At 33.9% G+C, this 26,675-nt stretch overlaps 2 protein-coding genes across 2 annotated transcripts; one reads left to right on the top strand and one right to left on the bottom strand.

The window, feature by feature from the left end:
• The first annotated feature begins 231 nt into the window (after positions 1-231).
• LOC132545006 (spermatogenesis-associated protein 48-like) lies at positions 232-13,897 on the top strand. The gene is made up of 9 exons (XM_060208673.1): positions 232-771; positions 7,266-7,327; positions 9,441-9,532; positions 9,957-10,095; positions 10,536-10,603; positions 11,169-11,210; positions 12,483-12,590; positions 12,726-12,824; positions 13,285-13,897. Exons 1-9 carry the CDS (start codon positions 237-239, stop codon positions 13,427-13,429), a joined length of 1,290 nt encoding a protein of 429 aa, XP_060064656.1. The 5' UTR covers positions 232-236; the 3' UTR covers positions 13,430-13,897.
• Positions 13,898-16,127: 2,230 nt separating this feature from the next.
• Positions 16,128-26,022, bottom strand: LOC132545057 (chorion peroxidase-like). Its single transcript, XM_060208728.1, has 14 exons — positions 25,824-26,022; positions 25,520-25,649; positions 24,680-24,897; positions 23,449-23,625; positions 23,216-23,264; positions 22,797-22,826; positions 20,728-20,831; positions 20,420-20,521; positions 19,645-19,737; positions 18,283-18,766; positions 17,736-17,948; positions 17,334-17,500; positions 16,840-16,939; positions 16,128-16,227 (listed from the first exon to the last, which is right to left on the bottom strand). Exons 1-14 carry the CDS (start codon positions 26,020-26,022, stop codon positions 16,128-16,130), a joined length of 2,166 nt encoding a protein of 721 aa, XP_060064711.1.
• Positions 26,023-26,675: the final 653 nt, after the last annotated feature.

Here is a 26,675-nt window from a genome sequence, read left to right as displayed (position 1 = left end):
CAATCTGATATATTTTGATGACAGCAAACAACAATTGAAATTATCATAAATCTTCGGCGGGCACCTGCTACTTCCGGTATACTCCATATATGGAAATTCTCGGAGTATCCACTGGTAACTCGGTAGTTTACACTATGTCGGAAACTGAGCTCTCCACCAGTGCAATGTGAGATGTCATCCCTTTAAATCAATGCTAAACTTCAAACGAAGGTAGTAGTATTACAGATATACTCAAAATGACTGAGGTTGTGTCTAATGGGCCAGTTTTGGCCGATTCAACATTTAGGACAAGGCCTAATTTCTCTAGTTACATGTATGTGGACGCTAACGCAGGTGGAAATGCTGTGCAACAGATAGAAACACATCGTAGAGCTCGTCATATGAAATTTCCCACACTGAAAGGTAGGGGCGATGTTGATTCTTTCACAACAAATATGAAAACTGACATTGGTTACAAGAAGTGGAACGATGAGGGAGATTTTAGGTCAAATGCCCCCTACAGGGATTATGATAACATCGTGGATCCTGTATCGGGATTTGTCAGTGCTGGAGGAGATGTAGATAGAAACACTGGCCGTAAAAAGATCAATTCCCTCGTTCAGCTCAATGAAACTCCGCAAGCTGTACCTCCTCAGGACAAGAATTCAGATCGGAAGAATGAACAGAAGGCACCGCCGGAACTGAGGCGGTCCAACACATATGCGCCAGGTGCCCCTTCAATGTGGAATAGTCGAAGTGTCTCAGATATCTGGATCAGGTCACAACTAGGAGGTAAAAATGAATACTATGTTAGTCTTAGGCATATGCAGATAGATGCATATATATATATATTTTTTTTTTTTTTTTTTTTTTTGCTGTTCGTCCTAACTTCCATGTGGGATATAAATTCCTTCGTTCAATCGCACTCTAAGCTCTGCCAAAAATGTAAAACTTTCAGGTAAGAAAATACAGCACTGATGATACATAAAATTTAATTAAGAAATATCGTCAGAAAAAGTAACCCTTGTAAATGTTAGCCATAAGGTACCGCACGGCTAGTGAGAACTTCTCTTTAGCTCGATCAGTTGGGCATTAGACTAGTATATATAAACAGAGGATGTGGGTTTGAATCCTGGCAGAGGCATTGATTTAAATAATAATCTCTGTTACATTGATACCAATGTAGGGACTTTGACAAGCAACATTGTTACCCCTGGAAACTTAAGGAAAAGCTGTTTATGGGAGAGGAGTATGTAAACCTGGAAAATATTAGCCAAAATATACTGCTTTGCTAGCAAGATCTTCTCTTCAGCTTAAGTTGAGCATTAGACAAGTATACCAGCGGTCCCAGGTTCAAATTCTAGCATAGACAAAAACATGAGGTGGGCTTATTATATGACAATGAAAAATCATTAGTTTATGGATTTACTAAATAAACAATATATGTATGGGTGGTCATACATCCTGACATGGGACTATTGCTGGGCAAATAAAGTAATAGATTATCTACTGGCACATTGCAGTTCGATGCATTTGCCTTTCATCTACACAGCTACAACTGAGATTTCAATGAAAATAATCCAGAACCAATTTTTTAAAATGTTTGCATGCATACGATACTTAATGAATTTTCTTTGGGTACACTGATCCTTTTCTCACCAAGATAGACATTTTGCCCTTAATGATATTAACCCAGCCAACATTTGATTTTCATATAAATGAAAGCTGAATTGTTCAATCATTATCGTAAATGATATCATTAGTTTAAAAATATACAATCTTATAGGCTTTAATATGAAATATATAAAGTTGGAAAGTTTATAAATCATATATGAAACGGAAACAAATTTATGAATAATGTAATTTCAAAGCTGATAACATTCTCTGTGTTCTTTGTAAATAATACTTGGTCATAGTCTTCAAAATCAAGGGTGGCAGGATGTTTTAAATGGTCATTATGTAAAGACATTATAATAAAATATGTTGATCTTTACATATTTTTGGGTTACATAATTTCAGTGCCCATTTTGGCATAGTTAAACAAATGTAATCCTTTTCAATCCTGAGAGCTAGATATTTCATAGAGTTTGAATTTGTTTGGTCCATTTTAAAGGTCATTTATTAGTCCTGCATGACGTAATTGTATGATTGATTGTTTATCACAAAAGCTTTGGTGTTAAAGTTTAACAACAATAATATGGTATTCATTTCCCGTTAACAGTAAATAAAATTTGATCATCTCAAAAGAGATATGCAGTTGTTGATAAAATACTATGTTTCTTCTGATTATCTCCCCTAGAGACAAAATGCATCTGATATGGGTTGATTTGATGTTGATATCGACTGTAAAGATCTAAGTGAACTGGTGAGCCATGGTATTAAGCTTTGTAAGCTTAATGATTAGGGGAATTTTAAATATTTGAATTTTATAAAGTCTCTGCCAGAATTTGAGTGCATATTGTTAGCATCCTATGTCTTTGTCAGAGAAAATAGATAACAATTTTACATACCCAGTATCTCTTATAGTGGAATTTATTTGGTCAGAGCAAGTAAATTGATATGTATAGGAAGATATTATTTCGACTTGCACATAAAATTTCCAATTATGATATAGTTGTGACAGTTAGTGGTACAATGCCGCAAACCAGATATTTTGAGAGGCAGTTTTGAACCACTCAGCAAGTAAAAAAATGAAAGCCTCACAGCTTAATACAGGATTTTATATTAGAAACTTTAGGGACTGAAGAAAAAGTCAAGAATAAAAATTAAAACCTTTTATACTATGTCGGCTTGATTTGATACCAAAAGAACAAATTCAAAACATAACTATCTGTTCTTAGATTTATAACCTTTAATGTGTTAACAATGCAGAACAAAAGAAGATATAATTCAATGTTATCAATACTTTACACCAGGAGGTGGCATTTAATTTAGACAATTATCCAAATATTGAACCGATCAATGAGATATCAGGCATTTAAAACAATGAAAATACAATCAAGATCATCTGCCAAGTTTAATGGCTCATGTGTGATGGTGTGTTATTTCATGGTTACCTTAACATATGTACGGTTCTCATTACATGCTTGTATCTCATGTATACGATAACATTTTTTTTTTACTATCAGAAGTTTAAAGCTGCCTGTTCTTGTATAGGTGTACAGAATGTACCAGTATGGAAACATTTTCTTTGAAATTGAGAAGAAGTTTCTGACTTTTCCTTAACTTTTTTGAAAATGACATTTGCATTTTGTTTTTTCAACTATAAAACAGGGCTATATAAATATCTTTTTAAAGGGAGTATTTGTTCCTATATAATTAACAAACAGGCAGATATAGAAAAGGGATAAAAATCTGGACCTATTAACAAGTTTCATTGTGATTAAAAGACAGAACTATAGAATAGCACTTATGCATTATACACAGCAATCAAGAGATGCTATTTTGAGCTCTAGTAACTTTTAATGTGTAGTTTTAACTATTGTACTAGATAAAGAGAAGAGGCAATATGAAGTCAAATAACTTCACAGCAGATGTTACATAATTATTTCGTTTTTCACAATATTTTTCACAATGAAAAGTTATTGATCTTTAGATTGGTTGGTATTCTAGGTGTAGGTTACAGCTATGTCCAATTATGACATTTACCATGCATTTTTGTATGATTGTTTCTACAGAAAGAAGGAAACAAGTAACATTAAATAGGTTACAATTTCCCCTCAAAAAAGTATTAAAAATTGAAAAAATAACTGTTTAGTGTTTGTGTTTTTAGAAAGAAACAAAAAACAAGAGAGTATGAACTGTCTTCATCCCGGTGATTGCCACTCCTTATGACCATTCCAACTCAATTGATTAAACTAAATAAAATATCAAGGTTTTTATAATATTGGTTTTATACTGCTTAATGTCCATCTAATATATGTGGTTTATATGTATTAAACCTGTTAGAATGTGCAGCTACCATACAAGGTATGGTGTAGGTTTTCATGTGAGGTAATAAGGACAGGTGAGCCGTGATCAGACCTTTAACAGTCTCAGTCACTGATTGGTTATTGTCACTAATGACAGGTGATATTACAAACTGTTGACGTGGCAGATCCACGTCCCCTGATATAACTGTGTGTGTGATAGTGGCAATGTTTGTAGAAAATAATTTAGTTTGTCAATTGGTGATTCTTGCTATGTATAACTATAATATTTCAAGCTTTGTTATACATGTACTTGTTACTCTACTCTAAATGAAACTCATTCTGTTTGCAATAAATCAAGGAGGCAACTGAAAATCTGTGAGTTATTGTCTGAGTGGGCTTATTGGAAGGTTGAATAACGATTGTTGTAATTTCTACAGAACAGCTATAAGCTATGGTAATATGAGTCAGTATGTTGAGATAACATTGGTAAAACATATCAGTTTGTAACTACTGTGTCACTGTGAATTTAATGTGCCCTAATTATAATGAAGTGTTGTTGTTACTTAATCTGTTTCTTAGAATGATCAGTATAGCTTGGTTGGTTAGTGTGCTGGCCTACCTGATTTTAATGAAGATTTGAGGTACATGGTTCCATGCTCCATACCCATGGTGGTTTGTGTTTCTCGAGAAGAAGATACATGAACCAATCTTTACTGACATGTTTGTGACATTAGGAAAGACACTTTACACTAACTGCTCTGGACGTCATGTGATGGGATTTCAATAATTTGCTCAGGGAGGTAGTCACTGGCTATTATAAGAAGACCCTGCCTCAAAATGGCCTTGGTGTAATAAAACCAACAAACGATCTGTTTGTTAGTCCATCAGTCCATCTCCTTGTAACATATTTAGTATAATATTGCTCTTTCACCGATGAATGCTGGTCAGTTTTAAATGACCTGTTGAGGTCATCCAAATGGCAGATTGTCATTATACTAAATGATTATCAATAGGCTAAGATATATGCCTGTAGTTATTGTCAGTATTAGGCCATGGTGACCAGGTGGTTAAGGCGTCTGAGTGCCGTTAGTCCTCCACCTTTGTAACCTACAGGGAGGGGACAGTCACCAGGTACTGGCTGCAGATCAACGTTTTTTCTCAGAGTATTCCACCTTTCCTCAAACACTCAAATCTGGCACATCCATGAACCTAACTGTTAATAGGACATAAGTCAACAATAAACCAATACTGGCATCACACAAAAAACTACAAATGTAACAAGATGGTGATAAGATCATAGTGAACACATGTGTAATTAGTAATATTCCAAGCTTAAAGTGATAACATTGTACTATCTCAGGAAAGTCAATTTGGGTATGCATGGTTTAAAACCAGGTTATAAATGTGCAAGAGTTTATAGGCCCCCTCATCACTGTTAAGTATTGGCCTGCTGCAGTACATAGGGAAGACCCCATATTCAACCTGATTTCACTGTTTCTGATTGGCTTATCATTTCACTTCTTTTCACCATAGTGCACATAGGATTATATTACAACAAAAAAAATCTTTTAATTTCATTACCATTTAGTTCAATATATACCTGAGTATACCAGTGAATATTCAATCTTTATCCACTTGTGTATTTACAGCTATAAACCTGAATTATAGGCTGTTTATAATTCCACCACCTAACAGCCAGATTTAATCACCAGGCCCTACGTCATTACTAGACATCTATCCTATAAACACTCATGTTTATCCCTGACCATTGTCAGTAAGAAATTACATGAAACCTAATCATTAACTCTGCCCCATATATTGTGGAAATTTCTGTCACCTGAAACCAAACACACACTTTCATGATATTGCTTGATGTTTGTCTTAACATTATTCAGTTGTATTCTGTTGACACAGACATAACAAAGGGGACTTTCACAGTGAGGGCTCCCTAGTACATATATACCAAGTATATTTTTTGCCAATGTTGCTAACACTTCTGAATTCTGAACATTTTTGTACATATAAACTGTAGGCTATAAAATTATAATCGAAAGGGGGATGGGGAGTCAATGGGAAGTATAACTTCTCACTTTAAAATGGGATTAACATATAGTTTTCCCTAGCTAAACTAAAGGAAAGTACAAGAGGGGAAAGGGAGATAACCACTTGACTGTAGTTTGCATATAGTAGTATTTCCATTGTGTAACTTGGACCACCAGTCTTTTGTTCAAGCTATGAGTCCAGAAATAGAGGAGGGAGATTGAGGAAGGTGGGGACCATCTTTTTATTGCTGAGATGAAAACTCAGCTATCCAAGAATTTGTTAACTGAATAAAAAAAACAGCTGATTAATTCTTTCTTTTATTTCTTCTCCAGGAAAATAAATAAATAATGGCCAGCTTCTTCACGGTCTTAAAGCATCTTTAGTCTGAAATCTTTAAGTATGGATTTTTATAGCTTTATGATTTCACTTATATTAAAGGAGTGAAGGACTGTTCTCACATGGTAGTTCAAATAAATCATAAATTCTAATATGACATTTATATCTTCTCAAGCACTATTGAATTATATCAGGAATTTACAGCTTTAAATACTAATGGCTGTAATAAATGAAACATCCATTAGCAAAATTTCCTGTGCAAGAGTTGCCAGTATGCCTGAATTTGTCAGGTCAACCTGATATTGACCTTAGTGTGACATGCTTAAAATATTACATATTAGAATCACTTTAAATTTCTTAAATATTGACTGGAATTTGAAATTTAAAAAATCAGTTTCTGAATTTAATATTGTCAAAATGATGTTCAAACATACTATAGAAACCATAATTGTATAAAGTTACATTGATAGCTACACAATAGAACTGGTTGTAAGGTTACAGTATTTTCTTTGACAACCCTTTAAAACATTTTATCACCCTTGGTTTTGAAGGCTGATAACCAGATGACTATAGGTAGGTGAGTGACTGCTGTGGAATAAGATAAGCTTGCTTTATGTCTTAAGGGATTCATGTTTCCAATTCACAGTGCTTGAGTTAAACATGTAGGTAGACTGACAATTGCAGACACCTTTGTCATTTTACATGTTTCTATATTGACAAACTTTAACAAAATTTGAAAGATATATGAATAAAAAAATGTTTCTTATCCAGGGTCCAGACAACAACTTCCATTAATATACTGAACTGTGAAGTTTAACATATTTGGAGTGCGGAGAAAGATAGGCCATCATATGTAAAGGGAAATGAAAGTTTTAGTTTAGAGGAAAATCTACTGGTTTCAAAATTCAGAGAACTGTATTGTTTGTATCAGAAAAAGGTTGTATGATGAAGCACTTTGACTTACTTACATGAAAAAAATCCTTGAATTTGTTGCAGGTTGGACTAGTGATTATGACCCCAGACAGCCTGCCCCTGAAATGAGCAAGTGGAGGTCAAAGGTTAGTTCATCTCTGCTCCATACATGCAGAAAAAAATGATGGTGGAATTATTGTCCCTGGCTTGAACTGTTGGTTCTTAAAGTTTTTAGAGATATCACATACAACATGACTGATTTTTTATGTATTATTTTTAATTTGGATGCTTAAAGTATTAAGTATTAAGAAGAAAAGCAATTTCCAATATAAGTATTCAAAACATGTTAAAGAAATCATAAAGGAAGAAGCTGTTGTACAGTTACCTCTGAAATAATTTGAGATAAGACTAATGTTGGTTACCGACAAAAAGGGAGAAGTCTATTGGCTTATACTCATTGGTATATAAGACATTTCTCTAAGTTTAAACAAACATCTGAATAGACAGTATAAAGTTTAATTGAGACCTGTAATACACTATCCATGACAGCATCAGTAACATGTAGGATTTGATATGCACACAGATAGCAGTCATCAGGTAAATCACACATAGAAAGTATCCTATATGATCAAGTTTGTTATAACAAGATGGTATTTTTTATTAAAATCATCACATCTTTAAAGATGGAACTTTTTGGTGTAATTGATCACATCATTAAAGAGGAGACTGTTTTGTTTAATACTTCACATCATTAAAGGTGGGACTTTCTTTTATTTAATCCATAACATCATTTAAAGATGGGATTTTTTTTCATATAATTCTTCACATCATTATAAGATGGGACTTTTTTTTTGTATAATACATCACATCATTAAAAGAAGGGACTTTTCCCATGATTTTAAGAGATGGTACTGTTTTGATATTTTTCATGACACTAGATGGGACTTTTTGACAATCATGGCACTAATAAGAAATGTAACATTTTAATAATCATGACACTGATAAGAGATGGGACATTTCAATAATCATGACATTTTTAAGAGTTAGGACATTACTAGTATATGTTGGGATGTTTACAGTTCTGCATTGTGCCTCCAATCCCTAAGGAACGTGGTCCTCTTGACAGTATACCAGAGGTAGACTGGTGTGCAGTGGTCATGTCACATGTTTGTTCAAAGTTGAAAAAAGACCTTAATTTCAGAAATGATGATAATCTTTATAGATATGAATTATATATAAGAATTCTGTTACAAAATGAATCATTTATTGACCAGATAACGTATTATGTCCTGGAATATTGAGTTATCCGATGTCCTAAGAATTACATTATATTTGTGTCAGATCACAGGCTACATTGGTATATAGAGTTAAAACATTGTCATTTTATACATATATATATATTTTTGAATTGATCAGGGGTTTTTTATCATAAAAGTGTTCTCAAATCATCAGCATCACTCACCAGTCATTTACTCATTAAGAATACGCCACCTAAATCTACATGTTGGAAATGATTTTTTTATCTATGTAGCATCTCAATAATTCATGTTTTTTTTCTGAAATTGTGGTCTTAATGTTCAACTGCATCACTGTAAATGACTGTACATGTACAAAATACACTGTTTACCCTGCAGTAATCTAACCTTAGTCAAATCAAATGTTACCAAAAGTTTGTCATTAATCAAAATGAGACACTAATTAAAAATTGAACTAATTCTGTACAAATACAGAACAATTGTACTGTCACGCCTCACGTAAAATATGTTGAGTTTTAATTTTTTATTTCCCTGTGTAAAACTTACGCCAATTTTCTATAATAATTTTGATGTACCTGAGGTGTATATGTGATTCTGTTTCACACTTGGCACTTTAATACTTGGTTCTGGAAAAAAATTCTTTCCCTGAAGTTATCAAGTTAGCAAATATCAAATAAGAATGTCAACCCAATTAATAAAAATATCATCATCATTGGTTGTATTCTATTTAATCTCTCAATTAATTGTGTGGCCAACAATGGTGCCAGACTAATCACATGTAAAGGTTTATTCATAGTAAAAGACACCAAAAACCACAAACAGAAGGGAGCCATCTTTAGCCTGATGTTTCAGTAATACATGGTTTGTTCCATTTGAGAAAACTCTTTCTTTTCATCTTCCAGATTCAGAACCATTTGACATTTCATCTCTTTAACTGCAAATTTCTTCTACACCACTTGAAATTATCATTATTATTTTCATCATGAATATTTATGAATTGCAGTCTGCTTTTGTGCCGAAGCCTCCCTCAGAACAGAGCCGTGATGGGAGGGACCATCTAGCCATGAAATATAAATATGGCACATCCACACAAAAGTAAGTATGTCTTTCTGTAGATAAAGATAACAATAGCACACCTACAGGTAATTCCCATACCTTTATATAATGCTTTGACAACATATCTCAGGTATCATACAGTACTTATGTTCCCTACAGTGTTTATATACTTACTCCCTCATTATAAAGTGTTTTGTGTTAATTATTTTAATTTATCTGACATACATGTTAGCAAATTATTAATTACCCCATATAATGATTATCAGGTTAATAAGATTGATACCACTGATGATATAAACAAAAATTTGATTATAATATAACCTTCATATAGACTGGAAAAATTAAAAATATTTCTAACAGTTTTAAATTTATTGCATATATATTTCTTTAGAAGACAATGTGATAAAATGTAATAGATTTTGTTTTTTTCTTCAATTAAACCAGTATGGTTTTTGTTTTGAAGGTCATTTGAGGAGGTCCCATGGGACAATATGCTTCATCCAAAACAATGGGCACCTGTCTCAACATTGGAAGAAAGGCCAGATATGATATCACAAACCTACACGCTCAAACGATATGACCCTGCAGCTGAGGAATGGCAGGTAAGTTTGTTTTATATGCTTGTCCTAACTGGTCTTTAATCACTGATCAATGTATTTCTATTTTACTTAAATCACTCTTGAATCCCTGAAAAATCTTTCAAGCTGCTATACTACTTGTTCTATAATAATGTATCTTAAGTTTTCTAAGAATTGTGATATGCTTTAGTCTTATATGTTCCTTTAAGAGTAATAAAGATGTAGATTCGCCATATCCTCTTGTGTGATTTAAGTTGTAAAAGATAAATTCCTGGTCATTTTACTTTTGATGTTTCATATTATGTGATATTTTATTTAGGTGTTTATTATAACCTAAGGTTTCTTAGTACTGTGTATTAATCTATATCTAATTAATTTATAGAAAGGAACTGGCATTACCCTTTATAGTCATTAAGGACAATTAATAGAATAGGTTAATCATTGTCAGCTTCATCTTTTTACAGAGTACAGGACGTTCCTGGGACTGGTTCCAAAAGAGGCGTGGCTATTACAAGGATCAACCTATAGTCTTGTAAGTGTCCAGGTTTATTTTAAGTAATAAATTTATCAGAAATTTGACTTAGAGACATTCAATAACATGTTTTGGACTATTTCAATTTCAAAATGATCAACCAAAGTTGTTTTATTTTTTTTAATCCCCTCTTCTTTTTGTTATTAATTTGATTGAAGTGTTAATAAATGGCAAAAATACGGTTTTACATTTTATTTTGTATGTTGTAGGAGTTTTGTTCCATTTCCAAAATCTTGAGAATTAGATATTAAGTTCAGGATAATCATGAATCATATCATCTCTCATTTTCAAGAATATTGCCAGAGAATTTTGGTAATTCTATGATAATAAAAAATGTTTTGCTGACTTTTAAATAGCTGTTGAAAATCTTGTTTATTGTATTTAAATAACCGGAAGTCAGGCATCTTTATACTTTTTTAATTAGTCAAGTTAACCATAACAAAGAGTAAATAACTGTCAGAGAAGAGGCTGAAGATGTCTTCAAGATAAAAATATAGGATATGAAAAATTAATTGATGTATAATGGTAAATTGTGTATGAAGGTTTGTACTTTTTACACTTACAGCTGTAGTTCTAACCCTCGTGCTCAACAGATCCCCAGTTATGGGTAAGTATTTACGCCTGTGTAAAAATTCTTATCGATAAATGTTATAGATTATTGATTATTGGTGAATGTTATAGATTATTGGTTATTGGTGAATGTTATAGATTATTGGTTATTGATAAATGTTATAGATTATTGGTTATTGATAAATGTTATAGATTATTGGTTATTGATAAATGTTATAGATTATTGGTTATTGGTGAATGTTATAGATTATTGGTTATTGATAAATGTTATAGATTATTGGTTATTGGTGAATGTTATAGATTATTGGTTATTGATAAATGTTATAGATTATTGATTATTGGTGAATGTTATAGATTATTGATTATTGGGGAATGTTATAGATTATTGATTATTGGTGAATGTTATAGATTATTGATTATTGGTGAATGTTATAGATTATTGATTATTGGTGAATGTTATAGATTATTGATTATTGGTGAATGTTATAGATTATTGATTATTGGTGAATGTTATAGATTATTGGTTATTGATAAATGTTATAGATTATTGGTTATTGGTGAATGTTATAGATTATTGGTTATTGGTGAATGTTATAGATTATTGGTTATTGATAAATGTTATAGATTATTGGTTATTGGTGAATGTTATAGATTATTGGTTATTGATAAATGTTATAGATTATTGGTTATTGATAAATGTTATAGATTATTGGTTATTGGTGAATGTTATAGATTATTGGTTATTGATGAATGTTATAGAAAACAAATTATCCCCAGATTAGTATCAGCAGTGATCCTTCTGTAGGTCTTTATCCACATCTGTTTGTGTTAAGTACCCTCCAATCATTGTCTCCTTCAGTAAATACTGTGTTCCAATTTCCCAATTGTGTAATCTTGCTCAGAGTTTGAGTTGTGATGTCCCTTTCAGATGATATGTTAAAACTTGGCTCCTCTGGTTATTTTGCGATTCCCTCTTGGCAATCCTTAAGTTTGGCATGCTTAGAACCCTAACCAATCCACTTCCATCCCACCTAATGTTGCTTTGTTTAAATACTGTGTCATGACACTTGACATTACCTTAGTTCTACATGCTCCCTGAAAGTCCTCCACATTGTGAAAATCTTGTTTTGAAAATTCTGACTATTTTCCTTGTTAATGGATGCTATACATAAATGCCTCCCTGTTCCTCTCTTGGCTCCCTTCATTTCTCTATTGTTTGTTGAATTCCTGTTTGCCTTGTTTTATGTTGATGTTCTAATTTAATCAGCTTGCCTAAGGCTACCACATAAATTATATTCTTTGTTTTCAGTGGCTCCATAGGAGCAGAAAACTTAGATGAAATAGACAATGCTCAAGAACCGTTTGACCCTTATACTGTGAAGAGAGTCCTTATTCCTCGCTACAGTGAAACAGGACAGTAAGTAGACATCAGTATTAACATTAGACACCTGGACAAAAAACTGACCTCTCATGACTTTTGCAATAATATAAGATAATATTGATATTTTCTAGTCTTGTCAATCCGATAATGATGATTAATCTCTGTTGACAGTCGACCTAATATTCCTGGATACAAAGGTTGTACACTATGGAGGGGTGTGTATGCCCCAGCTCATCAAAAGTCACAGGCTACCACTGCTATCACACACAAGTAAGTTAACAGATTTACAATCATACTTATCAAATATATAGATATAGGTAAAGTTACCGATTTTTACTATCACTGAACATCTTCACAGCCATACTTATCAAATTAGTAGGTCAAATTACATATTTCCACTACTGTCACCAAATACCTTTTCAGCCATACGTACCAGATAAGTAGGTCAAGGTACATATTTCTTATACTGTAAATAAGGTTCTGTAGAGATGTGCTAATCAAATTTTATACTCCCAAAGAATTATACTTAAGGGAAGCAAGTTAATTTTCTAATTTAAACTTAGATGGAATAGGGTAAAACAATGAATTAAACTGCTTCTGGCAGCTATATCATCCTTTTTGGACGTGTCATTGATGCTAAGAGTGTGTTATCAGATGAAAGAGAAACAACATACCATTAACTGTAGCTGTATAAGTATTTTTGCCTCATTGATTACATTTGTATTTACAGGTCGTTACCGATCTCCCCGAACAAGTCTGAACACAAGAAAGACTCCAAGATGTCCAGAATGGTCACCACTGTTCCACCATGTAATCCGTTCAATCAGATTAACAAATTAGAGGAGATCATCGCCACTAATAAATCTGTGGCCTAAATATAGGTTTTTATTTCTGTACTTAACTCTTCTATGTGACCTAATTTGATATTTGTTTTCTGTTATGACACTAGTTTTGTATCTAATTTCAAAAGAATTAATTTACCATTCTTAAGGTAAATTACAATCCCAGTTAAAGTTAAAGTGTGATAAAATTCTTTTAAAAAGGACAAAAGAATTTTTCTAATATGATGTTTGAGTGTCTTTCACATCTGCAAGGATTTACGATAGAAAATATAAAAAAAAAAAACATAAAAGTATGTGTCGATATGAGAATCAAAATGCTTTCAGAAGTTGAAATTTCTCAACATTTAAAATCTAAAACTGTTGTTATTGGACATTGACAACATCTCATTGTATGCCTAGGTTTTGTGTTGGAACAGGATAACTCTATGTTATCTGTTATTAGATATATTGGGGTAGGGCTGCTCAGAGGATGTTAGTGATGTCTAATTTTTTATCATAGAATGTTGTACCCATTTCAGTGCAATGTCACCACTGATCTGAAACAGTATTAATAAGTTGTGTTATTTTTTCGTTACATTTGATGTATTTGTCTATAATAAATATATACACAATGTTGAAGTGTAAAAGATCGGATCCCTATGAACATTCAGTTCATCTATCAATGAAAGCTAATGGTTACCTCCATACTTAAATCTTTTCTAACCATTTACTTTTATAAGATTGTTTTTGTAACATGATAGGGTTTACAATGATCCGATGTCAATGTGGGGTAACTTCTAGGTGGCAGAGAATTTACCGACTTTATATAAACGCGATCGTTAGAGTTTAGGCTATAAGGACTAGGATGATGTAACGAACACAGGTGCTGTATCCACAACGTATTTGTCTTGTTGTTAGTATTGCTCATCCGGCTGTGATACTGTTTACAATTGTCTACATTTATATATATATATATATTCCCTATTGTTCCTTTTCCACCTTTCTTTACACATTGATATGCTTTTGATCTTTTTCATATTATATAATCCGGTTTTACCATTTTATCACCGAGTCAGGATTGATTGCACAAGGTCTAAATATGTATTCCTGAGTGAAAACTGACTTTTCTGTCTGACAGAGAATAATTTATTTTCCTATAACATATGTACAGCGATCAACTTGTTCTCTTCTGATGTTCAAATAAACATTTTTTGCTTTCTAGTAAATGAGTTTTGTGTTTATTAAACTAGCGCACCTCTTACAACAACAGTAAAACTTACACAAAACAAGACTAGTGTTTACATCCATTTAACGTTAATCATCAATAGTCAGTATATGTTTAAATCTGATACAGTTATTTTGTAAAGTTTTCTGTTTTGCTGTGATGCCGTTTACCATGGATTCCATTCCAAGCTCTACCGTTATCCGTTCCATCTCTTCTATTTTATACAAGGAATTGATTCCCTGTTGATTTTGGTGTTCACTTTCATTTCCCCATCTACTTCGAATAGATATGTGTACAAAGTAAACAGTTAAACATTCTTCCACACATCATTCTTTGCCTTCTGATTGTCATAATCTGCTAGTCTCATATACGTAAATTATTTATTGCTCGCGTGCGACAAAGGTCGCGAAAAATCTCATTTTTGTGTTACTTTTCCTGTGGCAACGTCAACATTGTCGAAACTGCAGTATTACCTCTCTATTTTTAACTGAATGGAAATTAAAAATAAATACTTTCTTGACCATCCTTTAATTAACACAAGTAATGTACACAGTCTCGTTCAATAAAAAATCCTGTAGAAGAAAAAACTAAAATAAAATGTTTGATATTTATTTATTTATTATATATTGTAGATATTCAGGAAATGGCCAGCATTACAATCACAAAACAAAAACAAAAAAATCACGGAATTCTTGTTCCAAGGTTAATATGACGATGTAAAAATAACTACTAGTATATACAATGTATATTAAACACCGTTTTTATTCTCATTTGCCAGTAGTTACAAATATTTACCCTTGACTCGTAAAAATGGAAAAGTCTTTAAAACTGTGTTTGATATAAAATAGATAATATTTAATGAAAACCATGCTATCTTTCAGAAACAACATATCAGTTACACACAACTGTACATGGTTTTACATAGATTCTGCGGAGCTATGGTTCCGACAGGGTTGGAACTAAAACGTAACAATGACCGAAATGTATAGTCATGTCTTAATCAAGGAAGTTCCACTCAAAGATTCAACACTAGTACGACTAAATATTGGACTTTTACACCGATACATGTGTGACAGACGGATATCTAACGATCTTGACACTAACCTATACTTAACAATGAAAATAATATCAATTTCCACCTTTGAATTAGAGCAGTAGCAAATAACACAAGTGTACCGGTAATGACAATACAAGCCTATGGAGATACAGTGTGACATCAGATAAAATGGATCTCATCATTTCTTTATGTAAGCAGGGTGTAAGCAAGATCGTCAGTGATTAAAAATACCATAACTCACACTTTCAATAACTTAAAAGTAGGGAATTTATCAAAACGTCATCTCTCGGATTTGTAAGAATCTCAAAACGGTAAATAACACGAGAGGTTAAAAAAACAAAGCATAATTTGTTTGACCGTGGTAATCTGCAACATCTGGCACCTTCTCTTCCATTTCTGTCCCACTACCTTATACTCCCGCTACCTTTTCTTTCGTCATATTTTCTATTTCTTCTCCATCACCATTATCTTCAATTACTTTTTCCACCATCTTCATCTCTGTTACTTTTAGGGATCCACTTTGACAGATCCATTCCAGGTAGAGAATCGCATGTCTTCAGAGTCTTTCCACTGGAAAAACAAGACAGTCTTGTGTATTACATAACTATAGCTATTTATCAGTATGTTAAAGAATGGCTTCAATATCTAAAGTCCTCTATCGACGTATATATAAGCTTTCTATATCATGTTTATGTGTGTATAACTCAAAACTGCCAAAGAAGTTGAATTTAATGTAATTTATCTATAAATTAGGAATATACATTCGAATTATACACAGAGCCAATGATAGACTATTAAAAGACTTCTTAAAGTGTTATCGTCAACAATTGACTACTTAAAGAGATGAGTGATTTCTACTGTACGCGGACGCAAGAATTGTACACAATTTAAAAAAAATTCAATGTGATCAAAAGAAAAGTCAAAATCTAGATGAGATTAGCCTTCAATAAATTTTAGAACAAAGTTCAGTACGTATGTTTATTCTGAGAGGTGATATTCTAGTGTAAGCATGAACGATAGACGACTCGAACTGATGAGTGGTTATTTCGTTCTGCACATGTAAACAAAATACACTCAAGTAGATATATGAATGATTCATTTTACCTGTAAACAAATGACATGTAACTAATACAAAATTATTTTCAATGTTCGCTACAAACAAACTGCAAATACTGTCCTTACTTTGAAAGCATTTTGAAGACGTTTTCTGGAATCAAATCAAGTCCAAAGTTTTCACACATGACTTTGGACAGTTTAACTTTTCTGATTTCGTCTAGTTGTCCTGAAATAGAAACAATTTCGAATTTATCCTGTTAAATAAAACTGAAGTTTCACAATTCCATTTTAATTTGAAATATTTTGGAGGAAGGATATAAAAGAATGGACAACATAATTTCAACAAAGATATATCATTTGGTATGAAAGGTGTCGTTTTAATACATATGATGTCATAAAACATTAGAAAATTTGGAAAGTATTAAATGAGACAAAGATATGTAATTGTGTTCAATTAAAGGGAGGAGAGGTCTAAGAGTCCATATATATTACTCTGTATCCATTCAACCAAACGATTATTGACCTTTCTATGTATTTTTTTTTCAAGATTACGTTGATTAAAACTAACTTGAAAGTGTAAGATCAGATAAAAAAAAATAGACAAACAAGAACATGATTACTCTTTGAAAATCCTTCTTTCGTTGGTCTTTCGTAGAAAAATCTGTCCCCTGCTTTCAACTCCGAAAACTGGCGTGCCAGGATATGGCTGAAAACACGTCCAAGATGACCACCTTTTACATCGTTTTCAGAGATCCCACCGGCGAACAGGTCGATGTCATCAACATGGCTGTGGAGAGTAAAACACATGATATGTAAACATGAGCTGGCAAATAGATGTGAAATATGTCCCGTTTGTCTTTGGAGGAAACAATAATCTAACTTTGGCAACATGCCATAATTTTCTGAATTATCTATCGGAATGAGTAAATGATACAATCAAATGCCTCACCAATCGCTGAAGATATGTCGTATGTTGCGGAAACATTCCCAAGAGTAATTTTCAAGGGGTAGAAAACACTCACTCGTATACTTTTTCCAATAAACGTTTTTCCCGTTTAGAATGATCTGTCAGCTGCTTAAACGATGTTGCTTTAGGCGCACCAATCCATTCGCGCCACTTGGTGTATGATGGTATTCCATGATCTCGCCCTCTTTGGATGTTGAGTGCACCAAGGTCAAAGCTATGGCCGTTAGAATCAAGGAAAAGCAGATCACGCACACCTGGTTCCAAAATCCTACAAATTCAATATTGTACTGTTGACGTATCATAAATGATAACACGCAGTTCTAAATAATGTATGAAAGGCTGATAAAAAATGCGGTTGTTTCATCACCAATTGACAACAGGTTCACATGTACTTTGCTTTACTTGTCAATACCAATTAGTGATATTACTGCAATGAGGTTATGTAATCTCTAATTTTAAACTTACGATATTAAATATTGGAAAATGTCAATCACCCATTATGACAGTATGTGTTGGCGTTGGTAAACTTAGAATAACATAAAGATGGAACGAAAGGATTTAATCAGAATTAAGACAATGGGATGAATTGCGTGGTGACTTACCTGTCCCGTTTCATTGATTCATTTGAGCATATCCATCGTGCAAGCTGAGGAACGTCATTTCCGGCGTTGCCGACGACCATGGTAGGCTTTAGGAATGTGTCCTGTATGGATTTCACCTTGTATGTCATGTAATCATGGAGCAGAAATGCTTGGAATCCGCTCACCTGCGAATGTCCGTGCCTCATGGCCGCCACGGCAAACGAGTTTTTTATGGATGGGTCAACACTTGAGTTGTAAGGATCGCCTTCCGATCGTGTCAAGTTGTAGGAAGTAAGGAATTCTGGTGCCAGGATGCTTGGTAACCATTCGTAGTATGTGATCTGCTGGAGAAGGGCTGATACAATTTTACGTGTTTCTTCAAAAGTCTGCTGGTCATCCCATGTCGGATTCAGGGTAGACAATTCTTGGGCTATCCGATTATGTTCCCGGAAGAATAACACGTGATTGGCACCAAGATGTGGAACGACGTTAGCTCGGACGTCTCCTGTTGGATAAACAGGTATTTTATAGTTAATTTGTAGCAGCGTATTTGGCCCATGATAGATATATTCTATATGCATCAAATTTGCCGCATCACAAGATAACGTGTTGAATATATATTTGTTACTCATAGAAATTATCTGTCAGGATTCTTTCCTTTTTCGGCCAATCAGTTCCCCATCGGGAACAAAGGGACTATAGTAATGCGTTGTGTCCGTTCGTCATTCCGTGCGTCCGTCCCTTTCTTCCGTCCTTCCTCTACCTTGTCCGGGTTCTATCTCCTACACTATTTGTCACTGGTGAGGCAGTGTGTCATGATGCATCTATGTCCTACACTACTCCTCAATAGAAATTCATACTTGGGGTCATCCTGATGAAGTGGTGTGTCATGTATCAAAAGTAGGTCACGCTGTCGTGCGTTTTGATCCGCATCTAAGAAAATTTGTGCATAATTTCTGCTACACTACTCTAAAGTGGTGTGTCGGTATGGGACTGTAATTCGCTGAATTGTTGAATAAATTTTCTTTTTATTCACCTGCTCATCGCTTAAAATTTTGCAAATACGAATTGTTTGAAAATATTCATTATGAATGTAAGTCTGGACACTCCAAAATCAGAAAAAAATAATACTGGAATGTCGAGGATCACACTCCAAATGGAAGAAGTGAGAGCAAACTATAAACAAAATATTAACACGGAATCTCCTAAATCGTTTTACATTGAAATACGAAGTTATGTATATTCTGTTTTTTTTTCTTTTTCCATTTAATTTCCTTTACTTGTTTCATTAATACATGTTCATCACCTGGTTTTCACATTGAATAGTGTACTTGACAGTGGTAACAGTTTAAGCGTAATGTGTGTATTTGAATGTAGACTTACCGGTTCTCATACAAAAATCGCCAGGTTCTGATATAATACAGGAATCGTCACTTCCGTTTGGTGGTAGGTTACCAGGAGAGGACAACAACAGTCCTGAAACAAATCGCAAACCCCGATAGATTAGAGTTCACTTTGTGTTGACAGGAAGGTCTTAAAGATTGTACAAAAGGCAAAAGTAAATAGCGCTTTTTAATACGAATTTAGAAATAGGTACGGTATAGCCAAATATCTAATTAAGTTGCATCACCAAGCTATTCGTCGACCTAGGAATGGTCGGTGACGATAAAGTTTGAATTCTGAAATCGAGAGGTCGACGGAGAAAAATTCAAAGAGATCGGAAGAAATGTCACAATCTAGATGGGGAAGTGCACTGGTCCCATAATTGATACTCTATATATTGAATGGGAATTACAACAAAGATGTGAAGATATAAAGGTCCAGTAATGAAATATACTATATCATACATGCGGTTTACATTCTTCTAGAAATCGCCACTGATGCAAAGGGCCTTAATTCTGAAAACTAGGAGGTAACTGAGGAAAAAGTAACAACCTCTGCAATGTGCTGTGACTATTTAGAAAAGGAGGAGGGGCGGGGCGATGCAAAGATGTACCCAAGATTTTAAGCATTAGTTAACTGTTTAGTATTTTCTGGAGCTTCTGGAACTTCTCATAAGATTTCAGCTTTGTGTAAATCGACCACGGCGTGTGTTTTACTATATGGCGTTAATCCCGATTCTATAACCTAAAAAATCCGTGGAAGACACTAGTTTTACCTTTTGTAAATGCCCTCAGAGATGCAACTTCTGCTGTGGACGACCCGTAAACATTGGACCCGTCCACAAAGGCCGTTATGGCATTGGCCTGTTCTCGTCTGGCTGTAATAACAAAATAATCATATTGTATTCTTATACTCGTAAATATGATACACTTAAATAATTCCATAAAAAAACTTGAATCAGGATTTTAATTAACAGAGTAGTAATCAATAAGTAACGCTACCAGTATATTATATACAGAATTAGATATGTGGTGCACGAGTTAACAGAAATCTGTATTTAATGAGAAAGTGTGAGGCTCCAACCTGGATCGCAGGAGTCGGCGGCTGGTAACGACCTTACGAATGACATACACTGTGTCTTAAAATGATTGTCGTTGGAAGGGATATCTATTGGAAAACAGTCGTCTCTGTGAGATAAAAAAAAAAGATAAAAACAAATGTTACTTCAGACTAAATTGATTATGAGGATCTGACAGTAAATATTTTAGTTTGTTTCCTGTTCTAGGAAAATATTCTTTTAGATGAAAATCGCAATTGATGATATCACGTTTACATTTTCGTATTAATCCAGCATCATTCGATTACAATTTGTTAGAAAAAGAAATCTCTTGAAAAAAGAATTCTGTTATTTACCTAAAATTGAAGATCACTGCAAGTGATTATTTCATATTGAGAAAAACGAAATGCAGCAACATTTTAATTTTTTTTAGGTTTATATTCTGACGTTACAAATAATCATCCCCGATATAATATTGGAGACCAGACCTTCATATATCCTTAAGGGAACGGATGAAGGGAGGCGTTGTGATGGGAGATCTTTGTATTCTCCAAGTTTGACGATTCATTAATTATCTTATCTGATACATGATTGTAATTGCAGCTGAAAAGATAAGTCGGGAGTTGAATTGAGGCATTATTAAAGGAATCTAGACCGGGTATTGGGAAAAGAAAATTGATAAACATTTTAAACTGGCATAAAACTGAAAATGAAGAAAAAAACACATTAAAAGTAAAATGTCCGTAACTGAGAGCTGATACAGGAAATAAGTAAACGATCATTTGTTCTCAGATATTATTGTGATTTTTTTTAATTTTCTATTTTGAGTCGAAATCGCAAATAGGAAGACCGAAAAGCCAAATGTATCGTATATCCCCAAACACAATGATATAAAGATATCATGCTCGCTGCTGTCATTGACTGAGTAAAACAAGATAACGAATATGAAATACAACAGCGGGTTGTTACAATTACAGAAGAAAAAAAACATTCAAATTAAATAACTATTTTTACTGTCACTCTTTCGGATTGCAAATGAATTAAAATACCTAAATCATCTGCATCACTGCACCATTTTCACTACTTAAAACTAATAACATATTCAGGCATGTTCCCTTGAACCGACAAAATTACAAAGGGAGTAATGTATGAAAACATATTTCATTCAAAAGAAAATCATTGAGGTCAAATACCTGCAAAAATAACGCATTTATGATATTAAGTCGTAAAACAAAGATTTATATGAATACATTTGGGAAAATGCAAAAGAGAATAAGAGAAGGAGTTTAAGAAAAGTAAGCTTCTCATACTGGCGACACTTCCCATTTAAACCAAAGACATTAATCAACGAAACCGTCTGGCTCTTAAACAAGCACACATCGCACTGCGTTAACAATTGAAGTGTACTTCGGATGTAAAATAATGTCTTAAAATAAAAAGTTAGACACGACCTTTAAGATCAAGATGCCGCCATTTTATATAGCTTCAATCTGAATTCTGATTTTGAATTATGCCCCAGTAAACTTATCCGGATTTATGTACAAACTATTAACGAAAACAACCAAATACCGCAATGGAGTTATTTCCCCTTATGCTGTAAAATATTATATAATTAGATATTTCACCAGTATAACATATATCTAACACAATAACAGTGACCATGCACATAGGACATAATCTTCATCAATCTGCATCTCAAAATCCCACGGTAGAAGTTACGGTCACGTCGATATGTTAATGACATGCACCAAAGTGGAAACGTTTAGAAATCTAACAATTGGAATTCAACTTTGAAAACTGACTTCTAACAAACAAACAATTAATTAATTAATATAGGAGGAAATGCTATACTGTAAAATCCTTAATTTTCGTGGGGAAATGATTTTCGTCGATTTCACGGGAAATCTTAATCCACGAACTGTTTAAATAAGTATAGTTGATTTAGTGATACATGTACGCATGTTAATACGCCGTTAATTCATTCACCATATCGATCAATAACTTTAACCAAGCCGACAATAAAAAACAAAAAAACAAAAAACAAAAAACAAAAACAAAAAACCAGGCCAATAACAAAGTATTCGAGCTACCTCACCTGGGAGATTCCTGGACATGAATTCCATATCTGCAAAAAGATTGACTAGAAATGAATGAAAAAGGGCACTTGGGCAAATAAAGCCAGAATGAAGGTTTAAAATGGGGATGCAAAAGTACCAAGTAGTAAAGTAAAGTGGGAAACAAAATGTTATGGTGAGAACTAGGCAATGATAACAAACTAATCAGCCACCAGAGAGAGGAGACAAACTTGACAAAATAGCACTTTTGAATAAATGGTAAACATAATGACACCAACATTTCAAAAAGTCGAAGTTTACAAGGAATTATAATACTGGATCCAGCTTGTTTTATGAGAACCAGTTTGTCAGTCGTCGATGGATAGGTAGCCTGATAAATTTATTATCATTACACGTTTTATATAGCATGCAGAATATCATGCAATGACCTAGTTTTTACCTTCCAGAACCGGTAGAGGCACAGCAATCTATTTGTGTTCCTTCTTCACCTGTTGAAAAAGGAGAAGTCAACATCTTGTTTTGTATTATTATAGACCCACTGTCATATAAGGTAGGAGAAAATGTATAAAAAAAATATTGTTCTCGTGTGCTTCAAGTTAAATATAAACATTGCCGCCAGGATAATCACATGCTTATCACACATTTCCACGTCGATAGTCGTAGTTGATTTACCTGAGGCAGTGGGTGTGAGTGTGATGTCATGATCTAAAAACTGTCCCCATGCCATCACCATTAACGAAAGCTTTCCGTCCAGCTTCGGAGTACTTGCATCCGCAAACACAGTGTTGCTAACAAGGCGAGCGCTGGGCAGTAATAAGTTACGACTTTCATTCCTAGGTGAACCGATTCCTACAATAAATAGTACATTAATTTTCTGGAATTTTAATCCTCATAACAAAATAACTAGATGAAAAGAGATTCATATTAAAATTCTTATCCAGATTGCACGATATGAAATAAACGCTCGAAAACGCAAGAATATCAGTGAAACTGATGAATGCTCCCCAACAATATGACAATCACTCTGTAAATAACGGGTTTCGGGCCCTGAATTTAATACAATGCCCACCCTCTTAGTACGACAAGTTTCTTTTTCCTGGTTTAAATTAAAGAAAACTATACTACGGGCACAGAATTTGAACAAAGAGGAATAACTCTGTAATGGAGCAGTTGCCGAGCCTGCATTTCATACACTGCACATCGTCTAAGTACGAGAAGTGTTTACGCCAAGTTCCATTATCCTTGCTTGACGGTTGGCAAAGTTATGTCTCGGATACAAAAGGACGTACGGACGGAAGAGCAATGAAGTGACTATATGTACCCCCGAATATTTTCGGGGAGAAAAAATACATGTGGTAAAGTGTCTCTATGCAGGTTTGCGAATGCATTAAATTAAGATTTTTGCTTCTAAGTTTTTATATCGATGATCATAATGAATACATAATATACAGTTTAGCCACTTTTTATCAAAAGTGAAACTAACTGGCTCACGCTCAACACATCTTAACTGAACAAGGGGTATATCATTCTACGCAAAAACCAAAGGAAAAAAATTCTATATCACAATCTTTTTTTCTTAAACATGATGTTGAAAGCCTATATTTGCCGGGTGTTTATCGCGTCGTGAACCACCAATGTCACTTTGAGGCGAGGTCATCTTGAAGTAACTTGCGGTAACGTCACTGAACAACAAGCTTGTCGCATTCCACCCATAATAATAGTGGTGAAATGTCTTACCAAATGTCAAAGCCACTAACACAGTTACAACTCTGCAGGAAACTTTTATCCCCTCCGCATAGCGATTGAACCACACATCCACTGAAATTTCATTAACCTCAAGCTCTACCGACTTATCTATCTCGGTCCTCATAGAGTGACTCAAGTTTACAATTAAATGACTTACCATTTTGGTACTTAGCAGGAAGATAGCGTCTCTGTGAGATACCAGCAGACCCCCAGTCCGGGTGTTGTAGGTTATTACATGTACCATTTATTGTGCGGTACCGTTGGCTCATTGACTTGCATTCAGACGGCTGAAGCTTGCTCGCGCAAGGGATATTCTTACGCCACTCCGTAACGACTTTCTCGGAACCCTGAATCTCTTCCAGGGTCAGTCCAGTTCTGTGTAATAAAACATACCCTGAAGAACTTAAACCAAATTCTTAGATCTGTGAACAGATTCTAATACCAGATACACTAGACCACTTTATTTCACTCATCTGAACAGTAGCGAAATGAATACCCTATTTAAACAATACCCTCTTTAAACAAAGTGATAGAAGTTGTTCTGAAAGCAAAACCAACGACACAAGCCTTAATCCTTTCACACCCCGCATCAGGATTCGTAGTAAGACACAGCTAATCCAATAAAAAGTAATATTATGAAATATTTCTAATATGTTCAATACATGTAATATGTAGCAATCACCTATCACAAAACCCTAATGGACAAATCAGATCATTTGTGTTGATCTTTAACTGACAAAAGTACAAAAAGATCTTACATGTTTTTTTTTTCAAATTCTGTTCAAGAAACAGGTTTTTGGATTTTCATTTGAGCTAGGTGTCAAAATGGCTCATATTACACCCCAAAAATATGCGATAAAATGTAGTCTTAAGTGTTGGTATTTGATTTAATATTTTCCTGACGAATACAAATGTCTTTCCAGCCAATAAAAGATATAATCTTCGACATGATAATGTTGATGATGACAGTCTATTGCCATGTTTTTGCAGTACTCACAGTCGCTGGAGTTCTTCAACAGCAGCTAGAGATCTTACAGCGTATTCCTCTTTCTCCCGTGTCTCAGGAGTCGACATCTTCATCTGATGTAATTGCCGCACACTATTACCTTTGTTGTGCTTGTCGACGCCTGAACAAACCAATGCAGGTTGTATTTATCCACGTTTATTCTCAAAGCTTTGACGAATTTATCTTTCGCGCACAAACGTCAACGAAACAAATATTTAATAAAATTTTGAAATCTCCGAATCATAGAATGAATGAAGAACATAGTTGAACTTTTTGAGACGAGAGTAAATATTACCTGTTTCAAAGAAATTCTTTTTCTGTTGTTTTTTCTCGTTGACAGCTTGTTCCCCTTTATCCCTGGCATACCTGACAATAACCTCGATCAGATCCTGTTCCAGAACGTCGAGCTTCACCTTACTGGCTACTCTTGCTGATGATATGTCATTGAAACAGCAGATGACTGCTACTATGAGAGCAGCCTTAATATATAGCATTTTCGTTCTGGAAAAAATGTACAAAATTTACTTTCGTTTTCAATATTATCGAGAGGCATGCTGGTCGATATTGGTGTACAAAAACGTCTTTGTTTATACCTCATCTTGTAATACATATTCTCATATTTACCAAAGCATTGGTACTATCCTGACGTAAATAATTCATCATGTTTTATACCCTAACAACAAGCGGAAATGTATTTTGATACGAAAAATCACTCTCCTTACATTTCTGTATTTGAACCAAGAGTGGACAGACAGGACCATTTTGTATAAAATATATAACCTAAAGACCTCTTTGAATTTTATTCTGTCTTAAACAATGTTTGATTGTTGCGTTCTTCAGTGTACTTTTATACCAAATAAAGACTTCACTTTGTCAAAATCATCTTTTATGTTAGGTTAGATATCAACACTTTGTCAACGTCATCTTTTATGTTAGGTTAGATATCATAACACATTGTCAACGTCATCTTTTATGTTAGGTGAGATATCATAACACTTTGTCAACGTCATCTTTTATGTTAGGTTAGATATCATAACACTTTGTCAACGTCATCTTTTATGTTAGGTTAGATATCATAACACTTTGTCAACGTCATCTTTTATGTTAGGTGAGATATCATAACACTTTGTCAACGTCATCTTTTATG

This window comes from Ylistrum balloti, unplaced genomic scaffold (genome assembly GCF_031769215.1).
Source record: "Ylistrum balloti isolate Yb309-2 unplaced genomic scaffold, AGI_CSIRO_Ybal_v1 Utg369592, whole genome shotgun sequence".
Classification (NCBI taxonomy): Eukaryota; Metazoa; Mollusca; class Bivalvia; order Pectinida; family Pectinidae; genus Ylistrum; species Ylistrum balloti.
This window is presented reverse-complemented; position numbering and strand designations above follow the sequence as displayed.

Excerpts from the sequence above, each read along its gene's own strand:
- LOC132545006 (XM_060208673.1), top strand. The coding sequence starts at position 237 with ATGACTGAGGTTGTGTCTAATGGGCCAGTTTTGGCCGATTCAACATTT. Across the intron at positions 10,604-11,168 it reads AAGGATCAACCTATAGTCTT|CTGTAGTTCTAACCCTCGTG; the intron begins GTAAGTGTCCAG and ends TTACACTTACAG. Across the intron at positions 12,825-13,284 it reads ACCACTGCTATCACACACAA|GTCGTTACCGATCTCCCCGA; the intron begins GTAAGTTAACAG and ends TTGTATTTACAG.
- LOC132545057 (XM_060208728.1), bottom strand. The coding sequence starts at position 26,022 with ATGCTATATATTAAGGCTGCTCTCATAGTAGCAGTCATCTGCTGTTTC. Across the intron at positions 20,522-20,727 it reads CGCCGACTCCTGCGATCCAG|CCAGACGAGAACAGGCCAAT; the intron begins GTTGGAGCCTCA and ends TTGTTATTACAG. Across the intron at positions 16,940-17,333 it reads GAAAGAAGGATTTTCAAAGA|GACAACTAGACGAAATCAGA; the intron begins GTAATCATGTTC and ends TTTCTATTTCAG.